The sequence below is a fragment of the Peromyscus maniculatus genome, chromosome 8, assembly GCF_049852395.1.
Source record: "Peromyscus maniculatus bairdii isolate BWxNUB_F1_BW_parent chromosome 8, HU_Pman_BW_mat_3.1, whole genome shotgun sequence".
Taxonomy (NCBI): domain Eukaryota; kingdom Metazoa; phylum Chordata; class Mammalia; order Rodentia; family Cricetidae; genus Peromyscus; species Peromyscus maniculatus.
The window spans coordinates 51850741-51875481 of NC_134859.1; the positions used below are offsets into that span (position 1 = coordinate 51850741).

At 44.2% G+C, this 24741-nt stretch overlaps 1 protein-coding gene across 2 annotated transcripts in view; it reads left to right on the forward strand.

Annotated features, from left to right (window-relative positions):
- LOC102912634 (myosin-8) overlaps nt 1-23090 on the forward strand; it is a 31201-nt gene extending 8111 nt beyond the window's left edge. For both annotated transcript variants that reach the window (XM_076542631.1, XM_006973506.3), the window contains exons 12-40: nt 2-140; nt 1308-1426; nt 1557-1706; nt 3259-3429; nt 4561-4870; nt 4980-5047; nt 6831-6918; nt 7002-7119; nt 7443-7566; nt 7665-7801; nt 9187-9442; nt 11691-11933; nt 12045-12221; nt 12300-12445; nt 12527-12617; nt 12893-13282; nt 13714-13840; nt 14209-14327; nt 14452-14648; nt 15415-15598; nt 15683-15848; nt 15943-16067; nt 17554-17862; nt 18863-19066; nt 20104-20229; nt 20316-20486; nt 20649-20753; nt 21347-21442; nt 22804-23090. In XM_076542631.1, coding sequence (XP_076398746.1) covers nt 2-140; nt 1308-1426; nt 1557-1706; nt 3259-3429; nt 4561-4870; nt 4980-5047; nt 6831-6918; nt 7002-7119; nt 7443-7566; nt 7665-7801; nt 9187-9442; nt 11691-11933; nt 12045-12221; nt 12300-12445; nt 12527-12617; nt 12893-13282; nt 13714-13840; nt 14209-14327; nt 14452-14648; nt 15415-15598; nt 15683-15848; nt 15943-16067; nt 17554-17862; nt 18863-19066; nt 20104-20229; nt 20316-20486; nt 20649-20753; nt 21347-21442; nt 22804-22953 — 4806 coding nt within the window. In that variant the 3' untranslated portion in view covers nt 22954-23090. The remainder of the gene's footprint in view (nt 1; nt 141-1307; nt 1427-1556; nt 1707-3258; nt 3430-4560; nt 4871-4979; nt 5048-6830; nt 6919-7001; nt 7120-7442; nt 7567-7664; nt 7802-9186; nt 9443-11690; nt 11934-12044; nt 12222-12299; nt 12446-12526; nt 12618-12892; nt 13283-13713; nt 13841-14208; nt 14328-14451; nt 14649-15414; nt 15599-15682; nt 15849-15942; nt 16068-17553; nt 17863-18862; nt 19067-20103; nt 20230-20315; nt 20487-20648; nt 20754-21346; nt 21443-22803) is intronic.
- Nucleotides 23091-24741: the final 1651 nt, after the last annotated feature.

Genomic DNA, 24741 nt, shown 5'->3' on the forward strand with positions numbered 1-24741 from the left:
GAGTGCCATTGACATCTTGGGCTTCTCACCTGAAGAGAAAGTGTCCATCTATAAGCTCACAGGGGCCGTGATGCATTATGGGAACATGAAGTTCAAGCAGAAGCAGCGAGAGGAGCAGGCTGAGCCGGATGGCACCGAAGGTACCCAAAGACCCTCTAGCTCAGTTTAAAAAGCAGAATCTTCTAACTGAAACACTTTCCACCCTAAACTCACATCTTCTTGTGTCTGCACTTCTGAAGACGAAAGCCTAGTTGTATACACATATCCCTTCCTCACCACCCTCATTTCTCATATCTCCATCACTTCATCATCACTACCAGTTCAAATAAGCTAGAACAAACCCCAAAGCCACATAAAAGCTCAACTGAGGGCCAGAGAGCTATAGAGATGTAGACAGAATGAGGTGGAATAATATTCCTACTTTGTCTTGGCAAAGGTTACATGATAAGGTTACATATTGTTTTAGCATTAGCTAGGAAAGCCTAGGACCTAGCACTAGAGGATCTTTGCATAGGGTGAGAGGTGAAGGGTATTCCTAGGCACATCTGTATGTGTGCATGTGCTGTCTCTATATAAACCTCTCAAAGGCAGTGAGCAAGTAAGATACAAAAAGAACTGACAAAGAAAAATCACGTGCTCTGCATATGAAAAAGCATTCAGTACATAGGAACCACTACCCAGTTATTCCCCTTCCCCAAACCCTTCCCCAACAACCTAGTCTGACAATCTTCTCCCTCTCCCTTTCTCCCTCAATCTTCTCCAGATGTTATCTTGAGACTGACATATAGCATTACACATACTTTTAGAAAGGATCACCCAGTTTAATTAACCCCTACTTTTTCAGATAAACAAGTAAGACCTTTGATCCAGTCAGGTTAAATCCAGGGAGGTGAAAGTTGCATAAGAGTCCCCATATTCAGCCTTTTACCCTCCCTGACAATGAGTGCTATGGTGAATTTATCTTACTCTTCTGGCAACACCTGAAGTCTTAAAGGGGGAGCAGGGCTATGTCTCAAACCTTGAACAGAATGTCACAATAAACACTGTTTACATTTTTATGGTTAATGAAGGTGTTCTCAAATCCTACTTGCAACAAGTCACTAAAAGCCGGGATAAATGATAAACCATTCTGTGGCAAACAGGTGCCTCAGTATACATACAAAGAATCTTATTTGACTTTCTCTGAAATTATTTAAAGTTTTTTTTAACCTTTTTGTTACCAATAACAGAGTAATTAGATAGGAGAAAGACAAAGTGATGAGGACAAATATTAAATGCTAATCATTTTTTGATTTGTGTCACCACAGTGGCTGACAAGGCTGCCTATCTCCAGTGTCTGAACTCTGCTGACCTGCTCAAAGCCTTGTGCTACCCCAGGGTCAAGGTCGGCAATGAGTACGTCACCAAAGGCCAGACTGTGCAACAAGTAAGTGCATGTCCTCCATGAATCACACACACACACACACACACACACACACACACACACACACACACACACACCAAGTCCTCCATGACATGGCTTAATAACACTAACAAATATTACTATATCTGCAAAGGTGTACAATGCGGTGGGCGCCCTGGCCAAAGCTGTCTATGAGAAGATGTTCCTGTGGATGGTCACCCGCATCAACCAGCAGTTGGACACCAAGCAGCCCCGGCAGTACTTCATCGGGGTCTTGGACATCGCTGGCTTTGAGATCTTTGATGTGAGTTATCTTCCCATTAATAAAAAGTGAGGGACATAATTTTGAACTTCAATGTACTAAGTGACAATCATTTATATTGTGCATATTATTTGCTCCAACATTGTACCTAGTACAAGAGTTAGCCCCCAAATATCTAAGAGATGATAGAAAATAGTAACAATAATGGCTTAATTTATTGAACAGTCAGTATATTTTTGATACTATTCTAGAGACCTCAAAATGTTGACTTGTTTAACTTTCAATACAGAGAAGTTAATGTTACCATTATTATTACAACAGAAATTAGATATGGAAGGAAAATCAGACGTCTGCTAAAGATTCCATGGGCATGTAACACAAAGCCAAGAGAGGATCTATCGGCAGCAATTGGTTGGTGCCTCTGCAAGGCATCTTGCATCGATACCTGGGCATGGCAGGGAGAAAGTCCAGAGGTAGAAGCCCAGCCATAGGTGCTGGCCTCCTGTCTTCCAGGTTTACCTTATAAACTTCCAGGCTTTGGCTTTATCCTGGGTAAAGTAAGAGAGTATGTGATCGCAAAGACTCTCAGATCTCCAACTTCTATACTGCACCAGATCTCTACTTTCATAGATCAGACAAGGGGTTATTTGTTGTCAACATAGGAGAAATTGAACTGTCTATTTCATTTAGACAACTGAATGTCTTAACATAGCCTTCCCTTAATAACATGATGACCAAAGGTAAGAGTGCGAACTCTCTTAGAATTAGAGACTAGAGGCTTCCACCTCTATTAGTGAGCTTTTCTAATAACCCACTTCCCCCTTCTCTCTCACATCAGAGTCATAAAGCTGTAAAAGTCAAACAGGGTCATGGCTATATCTTGATATACATTCTTTTCTTTGCATTCTCACAGGTGAAAAGAAAGTGAATTCCATTAGAACTGTATTGTGATAGGTAGGTAGGTAGGTAGGTAGATGATAGATAGATAGATAGATAGATAGATAGATAGATAGATAGATAGATAGATAGATAGGAAAATAAAACGTGGAAGATGGATTTTCCAGGCATGGTGGTACACACCTGTAATCCCAGCACTCAGGAGACAGAAACAGACAGGGAGGTCTCTGTGAATTCCAGGCCAGCTTGGTTTATATAGTGAGTTGAAGGACAGCCAGAGTTACTTGGTGAGACTCTGTCTCAAAAAAAAAAAAAGGAAGGAGAAAGAGATTCAGGGAGGGAGGGAGGGAGGAAAGGAGAGAAGAATGGAAGGAAGGGGAAGGAAGGATGGAAGAATGGAAGGAAGGAAGGAAGGAAGGAAGGAAGGAAGGAAGGAAGGAAGGAAGGAAGGAAGGAAGGAAGGAAGGAAGGAAGGAAGGAAAAATTATGTAATTGATACCCGAGTACCTAAAGACTGCCCAGAACTCATGAGAAAAGCATGTATTCCTGGATAATGAACAAACAGCAATCAGCTTAAATACCTAAGTTTAATCTCATCACTCTATTCAGATTATTTCCCATAAAGAATATTTCCACTAACAGAATTTGCTCCTATAAATACCCACTTAACCTGGGAAATCTCTACTGCTCTGTGTAGTTCAACAGCCTGGAGCAGCTGTGCATCAACTTCACCAACGAGAAACTGCAACAGTTTTTCAACCACCACATGTTCGTGCTGGAGCAGGAGGAGTACAAGAAGGAAGGCATCGAGTGGACGTTCATTGACTTCGGGATGGACCTGGCTGCCTGCATCGAGCTCATCGAGAAGGTTTGTATGAATTTCATGGAAGGGTCTGTCTATGAGGATGACTCTTCAGATGTCTTAAAAAATTCTACAGAGTATTATTGTCCTTCCCGTTGCTTGAGATCTGAACAAATTGGAAGAGCACTATTTAGAAATCACTTCCTCTTTACAGCTTTTACATGAGACGGGTCTGGAAGGGGTTAGCTTCATTTAGTTCCTCCCCATTGTATTCTAATACCGATTCCTATCCAGTTTAGAGGCAGTTGTGAGCACTCCATCATGACAGTCAGCTTCGCTAGAACCACTCTCGCCAGCTCTAATCTGCCTCCATTATAGTCCAGGATGTCATCAATAGAAATAAACACTTTTCTAAATGAAAACTGATGCGCAGACGATACAGCCAGTATACCAGAAATCAAGAAGGCAAATTGCTTGTACTACTTAAGAATCTATATTTAAGGAGATTAAACATCTAAAATATCTTAAGTAATATTTAGGTTATTTATATTATTTTTTTCTTCCTGTGCATGGAGTCAAATATTATTCTCAGCCAAGAGTGTGTGTGTGTGTGTGTGTATGTACTCAAACATGTGCAGGTACATCTTCTGTGCACATGTGAATACCAGAGAAGGACGCTAGGTGTCTTACTCTATCACATTTTGCCATATTCTCTTGAGACGGGGCCTCCACTAGGTTGGTGACCTCTTACCTGCCCCACACAATGGGGTTACAGGTAGGCATGTAACCATGCCTAGCCTTTATGTGGGTTCTTGCACAGCAAGCATTCTTACCCACTGAGTTATTTTCCCAGTTCCAGTACATTTTTTGGAGGAAAATAAAACTTTGACAACAAATTTATTCGTTGAACAGTGTTGGGGAGGGGAAGTATGGCAATAAAAAATATTTTCAAAATTACCTGCAAATTCCTTGGGATTCGTGTCCAGCTATTCTTTTAACTGACCCTAATGTTACAGATTGAATAATGGATGAGATGGTAGGAAAGTCCTTCTAGGGATAACAAAGGGACTTTTGAGCACAGAGCCTGACTTCTGTGTTTATATTTAATTGGGGGTGCTCATAATTCAAACGACAGCCATCGGGTCTACATTCACCGAAGAAAGTGAAGTTAACATAGGTCTCCTTTTCTGAATTCAGCCACTGGGCATCTTCTCCATCCTGGAAGAGGAGTGCATGTTCCCCAAGGCGACAGACACCTCCTTCAAGAACAAGCTGTATGACCAACACCTGGGAAAGTCCAACAACTTCCAGAAGCCCAAGCCTGCCAAAGGCAAGGCTGAGGCCCACTTCTCACTGGTGCATTACGCGGGGACCGTGGACTACAACATCGCCGGCTGGCTGGACAAGAACAAGGACCCCCTGAACGACACCGTGGTGGGGCTGTACCAGAAGTCCGCAATGAAAACTCTGGCCAGCCTCTTTTCCACATATGCCAGTGCTGAAGCAGGTACTTTCTATGTCCTTCGTCTAAATCAAACTATCCCCTCCAAATGTTCCTGCACCACTCCGTCCTCTGGGAGTCGACTCTACTGATGGGTTTTTTCCTTTTATCTCAGATGGCGGTGCGAAGAAAGGAGCAAAGAAGAAGGGCTCCTCTTTCCAGACCGTGTCGGCCCTCTTCAGGGTAAAGTATAGATTTAAACTGCAAAAATACATTCAGATTCTAGGCATTTAGAATAGGATTTAGAATAAATCAGGAGGGAATGGAATGGCGACAGGAATCACTTTAGATATTGACTCTCATCAGGATGGATCTAAATCAATACTTGGGTAAGATGCTTTCTTCTTTATTTCTTATTATGATTACCTGAAGCATCCAGGATTGTCAACATGTCCTTAGAAGCTTCTTGGGCACCACACACAGAGAGAGAGAGAGAGAGAGAGAGAGAGAGAGAGAGAGAGAGAGAGAGAGAGAGAGAGAGAGAGAGAGAGAGAGAGAGTAAATATCCATAATAAGGATGCTTTTTAAAGAAGCACTTCTGATCCTCAATGTTCTCCCTGTGACAGCTGTATTCTTATCTCACTAATAGTATTCTTTAAGAATGTTCTTGAGTTTCCCTTTGTTTTCTTTGGGACAGGATCTTCCTATGTAGGCTAAACTGACCTTGAACTTGTGAAATTAGTACCTCAGGCTCTTGAGTGCTGGATTCCAGGCATGTGCTACCTTGCCAGGATTTAAGTTTTCTTTGAGAATGAAAATGAGATGCATTCTTTAGAACATTCTCCCACCAAAACATGTTTCCCCCTGAGATGGATTTGACATTTTTAGAAAAGATGAAAGCCACCTAAAACTGAGCCTAGTGATCTGAATGGACAGTTAGCTACAAAAGAATAATACTTCTATTTACAAAATAGTGTAGCTTTTCCATTATATACTTGCACATTTCCATAATGCAAGTATAATTCTTCCATGGCAAGGCTGTTCTTGAGGGATGCATGTAAGATGTCTACTCTGAGGACTGTTTGTGAGGATTTTTATGCCTCATTGCTTTCAAAACTAAAAATGCAGGTGTGATCTATGACCTTTGACCTACCCCAGAAATTTGTTCTTACTCTTTTCCCATCTTAATATAATCTGCATCAGCCAACAAAACAGACGGTTGCTTTGTAAACTTGTCTGTAAAGGTATTTTCAGGCTTAGATAGTCATGTTATTTGTTTTGATTTCCTAGTGGCTGAGATGTAAAAAAAGCATATGTAAGAGATATTTGCATGTGTGTTCTCTATGGCTGAGTGAAACATTCTCCGTCATAATCAATTACTTCATTTGTTTAGAATAACTCCCCCATATACTTGAGATGGAAAATGTTTTCAGGCACCCAAGATCCACCCACACAAAATTATATTGTCTCACACTTTTACACTCTTTAAAAAACAAAACAAGAAATTAGAAGATGCTGTGAATGATTTAAAAAGAAGAAGAAGAACAGCAAAAATTGGAATGATTGCTAAACCAGGTTTTCACTGAGAATTGCTAACTACTGTGAACATTGTGAGTACTGAAAAATGGAAGAGGCCACAGAGACCATCATCAGATGAGGCCCAGGGAGACATGGACTGGTGTAGGGTCAGCTGACTCCCTAGTGGTAGAGAGAGCCTGTAGTCTTTGTTTTCTGGTGCTGCCTGAGAATTCTGCCTGTGTATGGAGGCTACTGACTTTGCTATCTGGACCTAGGTGTTACAGTGGATACCTTGGTAATCTGAACTTCTTTCTAGTACTTTGGCCTTCTGGCCATTTAGCAGGTTAAATACTGAAGCCTTCAAAATAAACAGCAGTTAAAGTCTCATAAGCTTATGTCCAGTAGCTAAGAGTGTGCTGTATAATTTTTACCACCATCACCACCCCCCAAAAAAGAAAAAGAAACTCAAAGTGCAACCTTCTAAAGACCCTTCTATCTCACTTTCTAGGAGAACTTAAATAAACTGATGACCAACCTGAGGAGTACACACCCTCACTTCGTACGGTGCATTATCCCCAATGAAACTAAAACTCCCGGTAAGACACAAAGCATTGACAACAAACTAGGCCCCATCTGAAAATTCAGTGCCTGGGACTTAACTCCTTCTTTCTCTTTGCAGGTGCCATGGAGCACGAACTGGTCCTGCACCAGCTCAGGTGTAACGGGGTGCTGGAAGGCATCCGCATCTGCCGGAAGGGCTTCCCCAGCAGGATCCTGTATGGGGACTTTAAACAGAGGTCAGTCCTCTTTGCTGAATGCTCTTATTCATACAGCATTAGCTGTATGACGCTGAATGCTATCAGTATTTGTCATCTTAGTTGTACTTTGCCCATCATATTTCAGGTCTCCTACTTAGCATAATTACACAAATAAAAAAATCAAATAATTCAGTCCTGTAACAGAGGATAGAATAATAGGCTAGGTCACAATCTGATCTTAGAGAATTGTCCAATCTCTACTTCCGTTTTTATTCTGGGATTTGAACAGGTACTTCTTTTTGGTGCCAGCTGGGTAAGGGATTACACCTTTCTGACCATTCCTTTTGTGTTTAACTGAACAGATACAAAGTTTTAAATGCAAGTGCTATTCCGGAGGGACAGTTCATTGACAGCAAGAAGGCCTCAGAGAAGCTCCTGGGCTCTATTGACATTGACCACACCCAGTATAAATTTGGGCACACCAAGGTATGGCTGTGACTCCCGTACACCCGACCCATGTACTCACAGCCATTTCTGTGTCTTGCTGAAGTGTGGGGATGACGGGTGACTTTCTGCTCCTGCAGGTTTTCTTCAAAGCTGGCCTCCTGGGTCTCTTGGAAGAAATGAGAGATGAAAAGTTGGCCCAGATTATAACAAGAACACAAGCGGTCTGTAGGGGATACCTAATGAGAGTGGAGTATCAGAAGATGCTGCAGAGGAGGTAACAGCTATGCACATCAGCAGGATCACAAGGGTCCCCAAGGACTCTCCATCCACCGTCCTCATGCACTGATACTTTCATTCTTTGATTAGCATGAGCGTTCACCCCTATAACACGTCAACCTTAGTGTCTTCAGGCTAGACTTCCCCGAACTTCTCTCCTGCCCCACCCCCCATCTATCTCACACACAGAAACAGTCTGCAGCAAGCGGTTTTCATCACCCCACATCTCTGTTCCCAGCTCCCCATTGTATCCCACAACAAACCCAAGCTGCTTTGCTTGGCTGTCAAGGCCTTCTATTCCCCATTATATCTTTCATACCTAACCACACAGCCTTTCCCAGCCTCACTAAACAACTCACTTACCTCCTATTCTCATGTCTGTATCCACCCTGTCACCTCACCCATATCTACCTCGTCACAAGTCCCTTTTCTTCTTTCCCAAATTTTCTTCACATAACTTATTTACACAACATTTTTACACATTGCTCATTGCTCTAGTCACTAGCTACACACACATTCTGCTCATTTGGTTCATCTGCATTTTTTTAGGTTGGCATTACAAGAGTTTTGTTTTTGTTTTTGTTTTTTAATCCATCTGTATCATAGCTTGTGTCATGGTATCTGCCTTTTCAGAGTCAGAATGCCTAGCAACTGAACCAATAGAAATGGAATAACACCTGCATGCTAATAAACTTAAAGATGCCTACATGTTGCTATAAGCCAGCCGAACCTTGCCAGCTCCTTGCTACCACTTAAAGAACTATACCAATATTACCATTTCAATCTTCGAATGTGAATAAAACAATTTTGGAGTTTAATCATTGCTAAAAAGGCCTTCCAATGTTAATGGACTTATTGAGTCGACAGGACTGAGTCACTCAAAGCATTTAGAAAATCCAGTTTATTGTCTGAAGACACTGAGAAGAGGAGAGTGGCAAATTCAGTGGCCATCAAAAAGGAAAGAAAGGTTTCAAGGAAAGAGCAGTTGAGCTGGGGTGAGGCAAATCAGTCAGCGTATGGCCCCTCACCTTGCCGCTCACAGCTAAGTGGCAACAACAGGTCAGCAGAATCCAATTACAATGGCCACGCTCTCCCCACCGCGACTCTCCGAGGAGGGTGCTCTTTCTGTGGCAGGGGTCACTCAGACAACACAGTCTGCACCCTCCACACTCAGCCTGTCTTTGCCAGATCACCGGGGATTGAGAACTCTCAATTGTTCCATAGGAATAGCACTCATATTAGCCAAGTAGCAATACTGAGGACTCCATCACTCTGGTTGTGAGAATGAACATGTGTCGGTACAGGAAAAGCCTGTTGTCTGCCATAAATGTCAACCACATGGCTGCCAATGGAATGATGACACCATCTTTCCCCACATTCCAGGGAAGCCCTGTTCTGCATCCAGTACAACGTCCGTGCTTTCATGAATGTCAAGCACTGGCCCTGGATGAAGCTCTTCTTCAAGATCAAGCCTCTGCTGAAGAGCGCAGAGACGGAGAAGGAGATGGCCACCATGAAGGAAGAGTTCCAGAAAACCAAAGATGAGCTCGCCAAGTCGGAGGCAAAGAGGAAGGAGCTGGAGGAAAAAATGGTCACTCTCCTCAAAGAGAAAAATGACCTGCAACTCCAAGTTCAATCTGTGAGTGCTCTGATGCGCACGCATCACATTGCCATGCTACAGGGGCTCTGGCTGGCCTTCCAGAGACTATCTCTTACAACATGGGGCTTTCCTTGAGGAAAAAAAGGTCTTTGGGGAGATGGGGTGGCTTTATTTTGTTAGTAGCTTGCTTACCTTTCAATATGGCGTTGAGGAGGAAAGCTACAATTACTTCCACATTACACAGGGAAAGGGAAGATTCAATAACATCACAAAATTTAACGACTTTGAAGAAAGTAGTTCAAAGCTAAATCCCCAAGTCTTACTTAAATGTTTTTCATCTTTGACTTAGCTGCACTGTCCCAGCCCTAAAAATATAATTCTGAGCTAAGCCTGCTAGTACAGGCCATTAATGTCAGCTACTCCAAAGGCTGAGCCAGGAGGATCCCAAGTTCAGGGCCTGCCTGGGCTATAATAAGTTCAAAGCCAGCCTCAGCGATAAAATAGAAAAAGAGGCTAGAGATACAGCCCACTGGTACAACTGCACTTTCCCATCTGCTCAAAATTCTGGGCTTAGTCCCTCCCATGACACAAGACAGCAAAACAAACAAAAACAACAATAAAATCTGCCAGGATGGTTCTTTTTAAAAATCCAAGTGCAGCTGGGGGGGGGTGGGGTGGTGGTGGTGGTGGTGGTGGTGGTGGTGGTGGTGGTGGTGGTGGTGCACGCCTTTAATCCCAGCCCTTGGGAGGCAGAGGCAGGCAGATCTCTGTGAGTTCAAGGCCAGCCGGGGCTACAGAGTGAGTTCCAGGGAAGGCACAAAGCTACAAAGAGAAACCCTGTCTCGAATAAATAAATAAATAAATAAATAAATAAATAAATAAATAAATAAATAAATAAATAAATAAATAATCCAAGTGCTTAAGACTGTCTTTTAAGTCAAGATAATCAGCACTTTGGAAGAAGAGGCAGGTGGACCTCTAGGAGTTCAAGGCCAGTGGGTCTACATAGTGAGTTCCAGGATAGGCAGGGCTACATAGAGAGACCCTGTCTCAAAAAGCCAAAAAAAGAAGAAATCAAGATAACCATCCCTCCTTTCCTCAACCCTTGAGATTTAACTTAATAAATATACATATTTACATCTCCTGGAGCTGAACTACTACTACCCTGGAAGACAGCGCAGGGCATCCTCCCCAACTCTTCCATAGTGTGAAGGAGTCTCTGAAGGGCACTGCTGGTGAGTCCAGGAGGAAGCAGGAGTCCAGGTGGGAAGAGAATTTAGCAACAGCACTTCAGCCCTGACATAACCCCCTATTTCCTTGCTCAACAAGCCCAACAATGTCAGAAATTGTGAGGATAGTTTCAATGCTTAAGACTGGATCCTCTCTGTCTCTCTTCATGGTGGTGCAGTAAGAGTAAACACTAACAAGTGTATCACTATTAAAGATAAAAACAAGAACCTAAGACATCCTCGGGCTCAGCTGCTTCAAATACTCAGCTAAAACAAACACTGAAGGAGGCAGAGAAAGCCCCAGGGCAGGGGAATCTAGCAGATTCCTGGCTGAGTTTTTGGGTCCTTTAATTAGTTACTTATAAAATTTTATGGAGCGGTATAATTTCCCAGAATTACTTGTTCTTATATACTCTGAAATTCATTTTGAGGATAATAGGTAATTCTTCAAATAGAAATGGAAACTTCAAACCACTGTAGTATTGTTACGGACCATCATAAACGTGTGAATGGACTAAAAATGCTGCTGCATGAAAATGTATTTAATATACTTTTTATTTTTATTATCATTTTTAATTCTATTTGACAATTAGTACTTTGAAAAAGAAATGATTGAGATCAAAACTAGCCAATGTCACTAAATCAACATCTTACTCTAACAACTAAATAGCTCTCAGAAATGATTTATTAGAAGCTCCTTATTTACATATGAAAAACTGGGGGAGAGCAACCTGCCCAAGACAACACCGGTGGGTGTTTGGAGACAAGAATCCAGGCTTCTCACTGCCCTGTCTGCCGATCTTCCTCCTGTTCTGCACACAATTCTACAGTCATACCTTCCCCGGCCCAGTGATTGTATATGCTCCTTTGCTTCTAAACATCCAGGCTCACTTTTTAATTAGTTGCATGGCTCTAAGTCAGATTAAAAACATTCAATTGAAGGTGCTCTCATAGTCATGCTGAGAAATTCAATAGAATTCAGATGAATACTAAACACCTTGTGCAAAAAGGCAAGTTTCAAAATAAGGAACAGACTAAGTGTCTTAATGAATCCACAGGAAGCAGACAGCTTGGCGGACGCCGAGGAAAGGTGTGAACAGCTGATCAAAAACAAAATCCAGCTGGAGGCCAAAATCAAGGAGGTGACAGAGAGAGCTGAGGATGAAGAGGAGATCAACGCTGAGCTGACCGCCAAGAAGAGGAAGCTGGAGGATGAGTGCTCAGAGCTGAAGAAAGACATCGACGACCTGGAGCTGACTCTGGCCAAGGTTGAGAAGGAGAAGCATGCCACAGAGAACAAGGTATGGGATATATACATGGAAAGTTTATGACCCTTTTAAATTATGAAGTAAACCATAAGAGCCAGTCTATTAAAACATAACATGTAATGCAAAGCATGTTTGCTTCCGAAGGTGAAAAACCTCACAGAGGAGATGGCAGGCCTGGACGAAACCATCGCCAAGCTGACCAAGGAGAAGAAGGCCCTCCAAGAGGCCCACCAGCAGACCCTGGATGACCTGCAGGCAGAGGAGGACAAAGTCAACACTCTGAGCAAAGCCAAAAGCAAGCTTGAACAGCAAGTGGATGATGTAAGCACATTTTCAATGTCCTTTTGAAGTATTTCTTTAAATGCATTTCAATTGTAATGGATTTCTCTTCCCCATCAGCTTGAAGGGTCGCTAGAGCAAGAAAAGAAACTGAGGATGGACCTGGAAAGAGCCAAGAGGAAACTGGAGGGGGACCTCAAACTGGCCCAAGAATCCACAATGGACATAGAAAATGACAAACAGCAGCTTGATGAGAAGCTTAAAAAGTAGGGGCTCCATAAAGACTTCTATGTGATGCCATCTTTCAAATAATTTAAATATTAATATGTCTGCTATTCTGTCTAAAGGAAGGAGTTTGAAATCAGCAATTTGATAAGCAAAATTGAAGATGAGCAAGCGGTAGAAATCCAGCTGCAGAAGAAGATCAAAGAGTTGCAGGTGAATTATCTCACTGTGTGTGTGTGTGTGTGTGTGTGTGTGTGTGTGTGTGTGTGTGTGTGTGTGTGTGTGTGTGTGTGTGTTGTAAAAGGGCCACACTATGTAGTCCAGGTTGACCTCAAACTCACAAGCCTCCTGCCTCAGCATCCTGAGTTCTGGGACAGAAGGCATGGAGTACCATGCCCAGCCCCTCATCTTTTTGTTTTTCTGCACATCAAAAAACACTAAAATTGAAATGAATTTGAGATGTGTTAGTGTACTTGCTTGATTTTCAGGCCCGCATTGAGGAGCTGGAGGAGGAAATTGAGGCAGAGAGAGCCTCCAGGGCCAAAGCAGAGAAGCAGCGCTCTGACCTCTCCCGGGAACTGGAAGAGATCAGTGAGAGGCTGGAAGAAGCCGGCGGGGCCACATCGGCTCAGGTGGAGGTAAACAAGAAGCGGGAAACTGAGTTCCAGAAACTTCGCAGGGACCTGGAGGAGGCCACCCTGCAGCATGAAGCCACATCAGCTGCTCTTCGGAAGAAGCACGCAGACAGTATGGCTGAGCTTGGGGAGCAGATCGACAACCTGCAGCGTGTCAAGCAGAAGCTGGAGAAGGAGAAGAGTGAGCTGAAGATGGAGATCGATGACCTTAGCAGTAATGCAGAGGCGATCGCCAAAGCCAAGGTACCCAACACCATCTCTAGATAAGGGCAATGAGCCAGAAAAACAGCATCCATTGTTCTTGGCATCAAACATGGTTTGCAGGCATTTTATAGTATTTGTTCAAATATTTTCCATCCTAATATATTCCTGTAGTTTTGTTTTCTGAAAGTACTGACTATAACCCACTAAGATGACTTCAAAATCCACTTAAGTGAGTGTCAACATCATTGGGATATATGGGTAGCTTCCAACAATGAATGTGACATGTATGTTGAGTTCTGGCACATGCCAAAGCACCAGTGTCATAACTTTCTACTCATATCTCATCTATTTTTGAAACATATTTTATTCTTTTAATATTAAAACATTTTAAATACTTTTAAGAATTGTGGCTTATCTTTTTTTTCTGCCGATATTCAATGTTTGATTCTTCCTTGTCACGTGATCCTTAGGGAAATCTTGAAAAGATGTGCCGTACTCTGGAGGACCAGGTGAGTGAGCTGAAGAGCAAGGAGGAGGAACAGCAGCGGCTGATCAATGAGCTGACAGCGCAGAGAGCCCGCCTGCAGACAGAAGCAGGTAGAGATACCTTCTCTGGCTCCCCACATCCTGCACTGTGTGAAAGGGGTTCTTACTATGCAGCAAAACCCTCATTTTTAGAGGGAAATCAACAAACTACCAGAATTTTTCAAGGCAGTCAGTCCGCAAAGGTGCAGGGAGGCAAAAATAAGAAGACAGGTTTGTTATGCTCCTGTGGCAATCGGGCTTACAAATCTGCATTTTGACTTTTATTTTTTGCTAATTTCCATTTCCGTATCAATATTTAGAAGTGAAATATATATATATATGTATATATATATATATATATATATATATATATATATACATACACACATACACACGGTTCATTGTTATACCATGAGTTCTCCCGATTCTACTGTTCTTAGGTGAATATTCCCGACAGTTAGATGAGAAAGACGCCTTAGTCTCTCAGCTGTCAAGAAGCAAGCAGGCATCTACCCAGCAGATCGAGGAGCTGAAGCGTCAGCTTGAGGAAGAAACCAAGGTGACTTTGACCAGAGATTTTTCTTGACAAACCAAACCCGAGAATGCCCAGTTATATTCTACTTGAGGTGTGTAAGTATCACAGGATCTATGAATTGAAATCACTGGTTCCATCCCTTCTGCAGGCCAAGAACGCGCTGGCCCACGCCCTGCAGTCCTCCCGCCACGACTGTGACCTGCTGCGGGAACAGTATGAGGAGGAGCAGGAAGGCAAGGCTGAGCTGCAGAGGGCGCTGTCCAAGGCCAACAGTGAGGTGGCCCAGTGGAGGACCAAATATGAGACGGACGCCATCCAGCGCACGGAGGAGCTGGAGGAGGCCAAGTATGTGGTGTGCACTTAAGTTTTGCCTTTCCTAGTGGTCTCCATTCCTGTGTCACGTGCTTCACATCCATTTAGCTGTCATAGCAATGTTAATCACTGCCACTATTTATCTAAAGAGATTTATTTAGAGAGACAGCTGGTGTTGGAACCAGATGTTCTGATTCCAGAGGTCATCTTCTTAAGCTCTGAGTGGACAGACATCCCTCTTAAAACTTACAGTCTAAAGTTTCTAAACTGTACAAAATGTCTAGGATTGGTCTAATGCACCTTCTTGGGGGTCAAGTTTAAAGGAGTTTTCTGTGTCTTAAGGATGTGGCCTTGGCACACCACTGGGAATGAAGCAAGAACGTAGATCATTCAAATGAAAGTCAAACTTGCCTTTGCTTCTGCTGCATGAATTGTCCAGATTATCTACCAACTGTGTTCTCTCTTTAGACTGTCCAAACATACACGATTTAAAAAAATTAGCTATTCTCTGGGGACAGGGATCGTGAAAGGAATCAGAAGGTCACTGAATGTACGAAGGCATCCAGCGCTGATAGCAGCCTGTGGGACTCCAGTAACATTCCCAGAACTTCATGGAGTCCAAATATCTACCATTTTGGACTTCTATCAGTTTGTTACTCATGAATAGGAGTCTGGTGACCATTCCTTTGGAAAGCAGATGGTTTTGCCGATACAGGACAGGACAGTAAGAAGGAACCATAGCAGTTATCATTTTGTTCCTGGCTTTGGCCAGATCCTGACAGTCTGGCTAATTTCTCAGGAAGAAGCTGGCTCAGCGTCTGCAGGCGGCTGAGGAGCACGTGGAAGCCGTGAACGCCAAGTGTGCTTCCCTGGAGAAGACGAAGCAGCGACTGCAGAACGAGGTGGAGGACCTCATGCTGGATGTGGAAAGGACCAACGCGGCCTGCGCCGCCCTGGACAAGAAGCAGAGAAACTTCGACAAGGTAGTCTAGCCTGCTTAAATTTTACAAAAAACTTGATGTGGCCTTTCTTCTCCCTGTCCTGGCTGACAATCTGTGGCTTTTCAGGTTCTGTCAGAATGGAGACAGAAGTATGAGGAAACTCAGGCTGAGCTTGAGTCCTGCCAGAAAGAGTCCCGCTCCCTCAGCACCGAGCTGTTCAAGGTGAAGAACGCCTACGAGGAGTCTCTGGATCAACTCGAGACTCTGAAGAGAGAAAACAAGAATCTGCAGCGTGAGTCCCGACCTTCTCGATCCTACTCAGCCCTGGCTGCACCCTCCCATGTTGCCACCGTTCCAACCACTTCCTCTCATCTCTTCTTCCACAGAGGAGATTTCTGACCTGACTGAGCAGATCGCAGAGGGAGGGAAGCATATCCATGAGCTGGAGAAAATAAAGAAACAAGTAGAACAAGAGAAATGTGAGATCCAGGCTGCCTTAGAGGAAGCAGAGGTACATGGTACTCTGTTATGGGGGGGAATCAAAGACAAACACTACAAAAATATCAAGCTGAGTAATGGTACCATGAACTGAATACGTTGCTATAGAGCAGAGACAATTTAAATGTGGGACCTTTGTTTACAGGGCAATTCGGTGATTAATAATGCTAACACTGGGGCTGGAGAGCTGTCTCAGCTGGTAAGAGCTCTTACTGCTGCTCTTCCAGAGGACCTGAGTACAGTTCCCAGGACCCACATCTGTGGCTCACAACCACCTGCAACTCCAGCTCCAGAGGACCAGACACCCTCTTCTGGCCTCCAGGAGCTCCTACACACACATGTCATACATCCACACAAACATGTATGCAAAAAATAAATTTGAGAAAAACACAAATTCTCTAACCCATCAACTCAGTTTCTTAGAATTTACCACAAGAAGCTCATATTAAAAAGAGATAAAACTTGAAGGCAAAGAGTCCGATACAAAAGTAAGCAAAATGTAGAACAATAGATTTCCAAATAAAAATTAAGTATGGCTAGTAGGCCAGGAGGGGTTACACATACCTGAAATCCCAGCACGTGGGGGTAGAGGCAGGAGGATTATCAAAGCCAGCTTGATCTATACATAGTAAGGCCCAGTCCAGCCAAAGCTTTATAGCAAAATCTCACCCTAAAAGACCAAAAGAGCCCAGCAAAATGGCTCCGTGGGTTACGGCACTTTCCACCAAAACTTATACCCTCTGTTCAGTCTCCAGAACCCACATGGTAGGAGGAGAGGAGCAAACTCCCACAGATTTATCTCTGACCTTTGTGTTCTCTCTCACCCTCTCTGAATTATTGATCAAATGAATAAGTGAAACGATTCCAAAAGTAGTATTAATGTGGGGAAGGATTTGTGATAGACACAAATATTTGCTTTTAAAAAGCAAGAACTATATTTGCATATGCAACTTCAATTAGATAGAAATAGGGGGTCAGAAGGATCATGAATGAGCCCAAGGCCAGCCTGAACCACAAAGCAAGACAGCCTGTCTAAAAAAATTAGTATAAAAAATGTACCTCATTAAAATAGTTGTCTCTCCGTGAGTAACAAAGGGAAACTGTTTTTATACATTGTCCCCACATTGTACAATGAGTATGCAATATATAATCAGAAAAAAACCCTATTTTTAAAACTTATAGTTTCTATGATAGATTAGTGTTTTTACACATGAAGATTGTAGTTTATGAATCATTATGTATATTACATATAAAATTAATCAGATAACTCTGTTAGTACTGTCATGAATCTTTAGATCGTGCAAAGTATTTTATTACAGAGCTGACCTATATAATCTGTGACCAGATAAACAAAAAAATTATAAGTTCTTAGGACAACTACATTAACTTTAAAATTCAACCAGAGTACAGCAATAAGAGGCTGCCTCACAAACTCAGAGTAGACGCCAACCACTCGAGTTCTCTTCCACTCAGTGCTGACTGATCACTGTTTCCTTAAGGCATCTCTGGAACATGAAGAGGGAAAGATCCTGCGCATCCAGCTGGAGCTGAACCAAGTCAAGTCTGAGATCGACAGGAAGATTGCTGAGAAGGATGAGGAGATCGACCAGCTGAAAAGAAATCACATTAGAGTTGTGGAGACGATGCAGAGCACGCTGGACGCGGAGATCAGGAGCAGGAACGATGCTCTGAGAGTCAAGAAGAAGATGGAGGGGGATCTGAATGAAATGGAAATCCAGCTGAACCACGCCAACCGATTGGCTGCTGAGAGCCTGAGGAACTACAGGAATACTCAGGGCATCCTGAAGGTAGACATCCGTTGGCTGCTCAGCTGAGTCACAGAACACACCTGTCTGCCGTTCTCACAGTTAACTTCTTAAGTAATCTGTTTTAGCTACTTCTACTGCTGTGATGAAACACCCTGGCAAAAAGCAACTTAAGAGGAGAAAGTGTTTCATTCCAGCTTTCAGGTCATTGGTCCAGTCCGTCATGGCAGGGGAGTCAAGGCAGGGGGAGCCTGAAGTCGCTGGACACATTGACCCACAATCAGGAACAGAGAGAAATGAACTCACACAAGTGCTCAGCTGGCCTTCTCCATTTTATACAGTCTAAGATCCCTGACCAGGGAATGGGCATGCCCACAATTACAATGGGTCTTCCTACATCAATTAACATAATCATGATAATCCTCCTGTGGCATGCCCATTGTCCTCTCCCAGGTAATTCTATATTCTGTCAAGTTGACAATTAACACTGACTATCATAGCCACGTCCTCCCAGTTACCAAATTATACAGTTGAATGCACCAAGAATGCCAATTAAAAAGTGTCTAAAACATAATAGTTTCCAGAAATTATGTATAGACGAACAAACAGGAGTTGAAAGATGGAGATATGGCGAGATAGAAAATACACAGGCTTTCCACAAAACAGGCCTGAGGGTGAATCTTAGTTTTGTTGCTCTCTGACTTCGGGCAAGTTACTTGCACATAATAAGAGTAAGTTTCCCACCTCAAGGATGGCAGTGGGGACCAAATGAAATAGCAGATATCAAGTACTATGTGGGGTATACAGAAAATGCTCTATAAGTGACATGTATGTGACAGTCAACAAGATAAAGGTAGAGACAGAGCGAGAATCTGTCTCTTGACAATTTGCTCACACACCAAACAAATGCCACCATTATCCTTAAGCTCATACAAATGACAGGCAAGTCACCTCCTGCTCCTGGCACGGATACACCGTGGGAGCTCATTTCCTAGGTGTTCATCTCCTCTTCAGAATAGTCAAGATATTTTTCAACTTATAGGACACCCAGCTGCACCTGGATGATGCTCTCCGGGGCCAGGAGGACCTGAAGGAACAGCTGGCGATCGTGGAGCGCAGAGCCAACCTGCTGCAGGCTGAGATTGAGGAGCTGCGGGCCACGCTGGAGCAGACAGAGAGGAGCAGGAAGATTGCAGAGCAGGAGCTGCTGGATGCCAGTGAGCGCGTGCAGCTCCTGCACACCCAGGTGAGCAAATGCTGGCGCTCTGCTAAGGGAGGAGTCTAGAGCATAGGTATGTGCATAGAACCAGGGATGGGGCTGCATCTAAACCACCACTGCAGTTATGACAGGCCAATAGGTGGCTTTGTTGTGCATTTCTAGTTCTTGTCTAGACTCTCTATCAAAAAAGGTTTATAAATTTAGAAATAAGTTTAGACTTTGGGGGTTAATTGAAATCATGAAGAATAACACTGAGAAAACATGTCTTTGACTCCAAACTGAAACACATTTCATGAAGCACTTATCAGGGGCACATTGGAGTTCAGCTGCTCTGTGTTTACTGTTCTCACGCCTCACAGGGCACTTAGCATCCCTTCTTGCTCAGGCACTAAATGTAGTAGCAGCCCCTCGTAAGATCTCTGTGACACCAAAATAACCACACTCCAGCCTTTCCAAGTACTCTCCTTCGAGAATACTGGGTTGAAATTTAAAAAAAAAAAAAATGTTTTCATAATACAAATTCAAAATCCCCCCAAAGGACAAGATTCTCCCTGCCCCCATACACACACACACATACACACACACACACACTTCTTTTGATAGACTTCCAGTGCCATGCACTCACACACACACACACAAAAACTATTATTCCCAACCTTTAAAACAGAATTCTCTAAATCAAAGAAAAGAAAGAACAAATAACAAATGACTACTAATACCAGCATTCATTGTTGTTGTCTTGATATAGGGTCTTCCTATACAATACAGGCTGGCCCTAAATTCATGATCCACATGCCTTAGCCTCCAGACTGCTGGTATTACAAGCATGTATCATTACAGGCACTCCTAAAACTTCACAGGTCCTCCCATAGAAGTCAGATAGGCAGTAAAGGACTGAGTATAGGGAGGGAGGTTCCAGCCATGCAAATGATTACAAGTTTGCACCAAACAGAATACTTCCCGTTAGTTGGCATCGGGTCTCCTGGGTTAGACAAAAATAGAACATTTGTAAATCTCAGCTGGGAAACTTGAAAATCGTATTAATTTCCACTGTCTTTTAACAGAACACAAGCCTCATCAACACCAAAAAGAAGTTGGAAAATGATGTTTCACAACTCCAGGGCGAAGTAGAAGAAGTGATTCAAGAGTCACGCAATGCAGAAGAGAAGGCCAAGAAAGCCATTACTGATGTGAGTGCCATGCAGGTATTCTCCTCACACCTGTGTTCCCTGCCACCACCAGGGCTCATTATTTTCTTGATTTACTTGCTTTTCAGGCCGCCATGATGGCGGAGGAGCTGAAGAAGGAGCAGGACACCAGTGCCCACCTGGAGCGGATGAAGAAGAACCTGGAGCAGACGGTGAAGGACCTGCAGCACCGTCTAGACGAGGCCGAGCAGCTGGCGCTGAAGGGCGGCAAGAAGCAGATCCAGAAACTGGAGGCTAGGGTGGGTGTCTTCATCCCTAATTCTGGGAAGGGCAAAAGGGGCACACTCTTATCATCATGGGGTCAAGAACACCCTGGCCACACCTGCAGTAGACCCTAGGCTAATTAACAACCCCAGCACTGACTGGAGAGGAGGAGATACAGCTTTCTTTCTTGGTTACAGGTCCGTGAACTTGAAGGAGAGGTTGAAAATGAACAGAAACGTAATGCCGAGGCTGTTAAAGGGTTACGGAAACATGAGAGAAGAGTAAAGGAACTTACCTATCAGGTAAAAGGAATAGTTTTCTAGAATGTACAGGCATCGTGCCCAAAGGGAAAGGGGGACCCTGGTGACTCCTCCGGGGGCACTCTCAGATGTGCGTGTTAACTGCACGTGTGTAAAGAATAAAGGCAGAGTTGCTCATCACAGGCAGACACCAAGCTAGGACGGTGAGGGGAACCTTTACAAAACAACACAGGACAGGGCCTGCAGGTCAGTGGTAGACTATACAGATTTCACACGGGCTTGATCCCCAGTAAGAGGAAGGAAGGGGGGAGGGAGGAGGAGGGGGGAAGTGGCGTAAGAGAGAAAAGAATAAAAGCACTAAAGCCAAGTACACTAGATGTCAGTCCTATGGCTTCTCCCAGAACAGCAGGGCAAGGATTCGAGATGATGTATAGAATTCTTTAGTACAGAGACCAACTAGACACAGCACACATTTAACAAATGTGACCACTGTTCATAGCATAGGTTGGTCAAGTTCATCCTCAGGTCCCCCTGCCGGCATATAGGACCCCCTTCTGGCATATCAGCGACTTATTTGGGCACCAGGTAAACATATTTCTTTGGGCTGAGTGTGTATCTTTTTTTCAAATGTTCAGACCGAGGAGGACCGCAAGAATGTGCTCAGGCTGCAGGACTTGGTGGACAAATTACAGGCGAAGGTGAAATCCTACAAGAGACAAGCGGAGGAGGCTGTAAGTGTCTTTGAGGTTTGGAGAAAGAAGCAGACTTCTGTCAGGGAGAAACATGTTTTAAAACAAAAAAACAAAAAAAAAAAAACATGTATTGGTGAGGAAGAAAGGCACACACTAAGAATCCACCATTCATGTGTTCTCCAAAGGCTGCAACCTTACAAATATATATGTACACACGCCCATCTTAATTGTAGACTCGGCCTCAAGAGGAGATGTGTATTGTTAGGCAGAAAGGCTGGGGAAGGAGAAAGCTCCAGATACCCAGCCTTAACCGGTAGCAACAAACACACAACAGAATCACTAACTTCGGGATGAACAATTCCTGTCCCTCCACATGCACAAACTCAAGTGTTCCCGACAGTGAAGTATTGACTTCCCCGCACCCAGCTGACTTGTGGACTCACTCCATAAGTCAGGCTCCCCCCCCCTCCCCCGCATCTACCCCAACAACCGGAAGAGCATGATGGAAGAGCTGGAGGCACAGCCAGTGGTGTGTGAGGCCCTGGCTTCTGTAGGACCAAACAACGAAGAAAGGATGCTGGAAGATTCTCCAGCTGCACTCCCCCCGCCCCCGGGCCCCGCCCCCACCCCACCCCCCGCCCCCCGCCCCCGGCCCCCAGCCCCCGGCCCCCGCCCCTGCGGTGCCCAGCCCCCACTCCTCCAGATGTATGTGACAGGAAGGAAGATAGGGCACAAATAGTAACAGCCACACAAAAAGAGGCAACTATTATCTTCGGCCCACTTTTCTCTCTCTTCTGTATCAGTCTTAAAACACGGGGGAAAGCCGTGGCTAGTGGGAATTCCAAAGCTCTTTGTTAGCATTTGCTTACTGAGGTCTCTGAGGGTACCTGGGTCTCTTCTACCTTTCCACCCAAGAGACACATCAAAAAAGGTAGGCAAGGAGATGGAGAGACGGCCCAGTTGTTAAGAGCACTGGCTGCTTTTTCAGAGAACCCGGGTTCAATTCCCAGCACACACATGGTGGCTCATAACCACATCTAACTACATTCCCAGAGGAGCCAATGTCCTCTTCCGGCCTCCCGGGGCACCGCATGACTATGTTGCACAGACACACATGCAGGCCAAACACCTACACACATAAAAGAAAAATAAATCATTAAAAAAACAACAGGGAGGTGTTAGGCAGGTTGACAAAAGTCTGGTCTCTTCCACTTGAAAACAATTTCTCCTTTCCTTCCTTTAAGTCAAAATTGTCACTGGAGTTACAGATTGGGCTGAGGTTGGAGGTCGGACACAGCCAACAGCACAGGAGAGGGGAATGTGATTGTAGCCGACCTGGCCTGGTGACATTATAGTGAGGCCCACGGCATCTAACTGCCGGGACGCTTGTCTGTTCTCAGGAGGAACAATCCAACGCGAACCTGGCCAAGTTCCGCAAGATCCAGCATGAGCTGGAGGAAGCCGAGGAGCGGGCTGACATCGCCGAGTCCCAGGTCAACAAGCTGCGGGTGAAGAGCCGGGAGGTTCACACCAAAATCAGTGCAGAGTAAGCGCCTCCTCCCGAGGCTGCCGCAGAGTGGCTGAAGAAATGCGCAGAATGCGCTGCTTCGGGTCACTCACTTCACTGTGTTGAGTTTTCACCTCCTGTTGACTAAATAAAAACTACAGCACATTTACAAATCAAACCAGACTTCCTTTTCATTTGCAAAATTGTTTACTGGCGAAGCCAGTTTTCACCTAGCTGCTGTTTGTTATTATTGTTGTTGTTGTTATTATCATTATTATTATTATATTGGTTGTGTGGAGCTGTCTTAGTTCACTTCCCGTTGCCATGATAAAACACAGCTTGGGGAAGAAAGGTTTGGCTTACAGTTCACAGTCCAACAGTGAGAGAAGCCAGAGCAGGAGGTCAAGGGAGGAATTGAAGCAGAGACCGTGGAGGAACCCTGCTTACTGGCTTGCTCCCCATGGTTTACTCTACCTACTTTCATAAACAACCCAGAACCACCCACAGACATGCCCTCAAGTCAATTGGATGAAGGTAATTCCTCAATTGAGGGTCCCTCTTCCCAGGTGATTCTGGTTCATGTCAAGTGGACCAGCACTAATGGGCACAAGAAGCTTTCTGCCACCCAGAAGCCTTTTCTGGACTTCGACCTCGGAAGCTCCCTCCCACACAGTATCAGTCCTGTGTGGCTTTTTGTTTGAGCCAGGGTCTCCCTATGCTGCACAGGCTGGATCCAAACTTAAGATCCCTTTGCCTGAGCCTCCCTCCTGCTGGGAGTACAAACTGCAGGACCATGCTTGGCCAGATCTTGTTTTAATAAGTATTTCTGGATTGCTACGAAGTATTAAGGAGATCCCTCTCTGAAGGCCCCTCTCTGAGGGTGGCTTTCCGGAAAGACTCACTGATATACTCACTCTCTAGATATCGAGCATCTATCCTATGCCAGGTACTGTCCTAAATTCTCTGGGTGTCTCAGAGAACAAAAAGTCCTCAGGGAATTTATACTCTATAAGGAAAGAAAGACAATAATAAACAAGTAACCGTGAAATGTATCAAGTCAGTGCAAGTGGAAAATCCAGACACTGAGGGAAACAGTTGCATTTTACTGAGACTAGTCATGGACTATCTCTCCATTTCGAATATATCCAAGCAAAGACCTGAAGGAACAAGAGAGCAAGGCATACTGAGTGTTTGGGGAGTGAGCCTTTCCAGAAAGAAAGAACAGAAAATGCCAAGACCCTATAATGGGGAATTGTAGCTGCTCCAGGCGTGGGGAAGTCAGCCTGGCTCTGGCTACAGGAGGAGAGAGGCAATATGAGAGGTCCAGGCGCTCATCATCCAGTGGCCCCAGAGGCCCTCAAGGCCTTCCTCCTGGCTTTACTCAGAGGCCAGTGGGAAAGCCTGAGAGCGTTTTAAGCAGTGAAGTGATATTAACATGCATTTTAAAGGGATCTCTTTATCTGGTGCATTGAAAAACAGCATGGAGGGAACACAGGTAGAAACCAGACCAGAGAGGAACCTCTCTGTGAAACCTAAGATTGTAAAATGGCCAGGGATTAAACCAGAGAAAAAGCACTGGGAGATAATTAAAACATCGATGCTATATTTACTGAAAGGACTTTCAGATGGGCTAGATGAGGGAGGGAGGGAGGGAGGGAGGGAGGGAGGGAGGGAGGGAGGGAGGACGAGGAAAGCAGGAAAAGAGCGAGAGAAGGAGCTATGAAGAGTGACAAAGGGAAGGTGACCAGGTGGAGTGCAGCCCGGGTTTGGCATCCAGACAGTGTGGAGGCAGCAGAGCAAAAAAAAAAAAAAGCAATTTAGACAAAGCTTG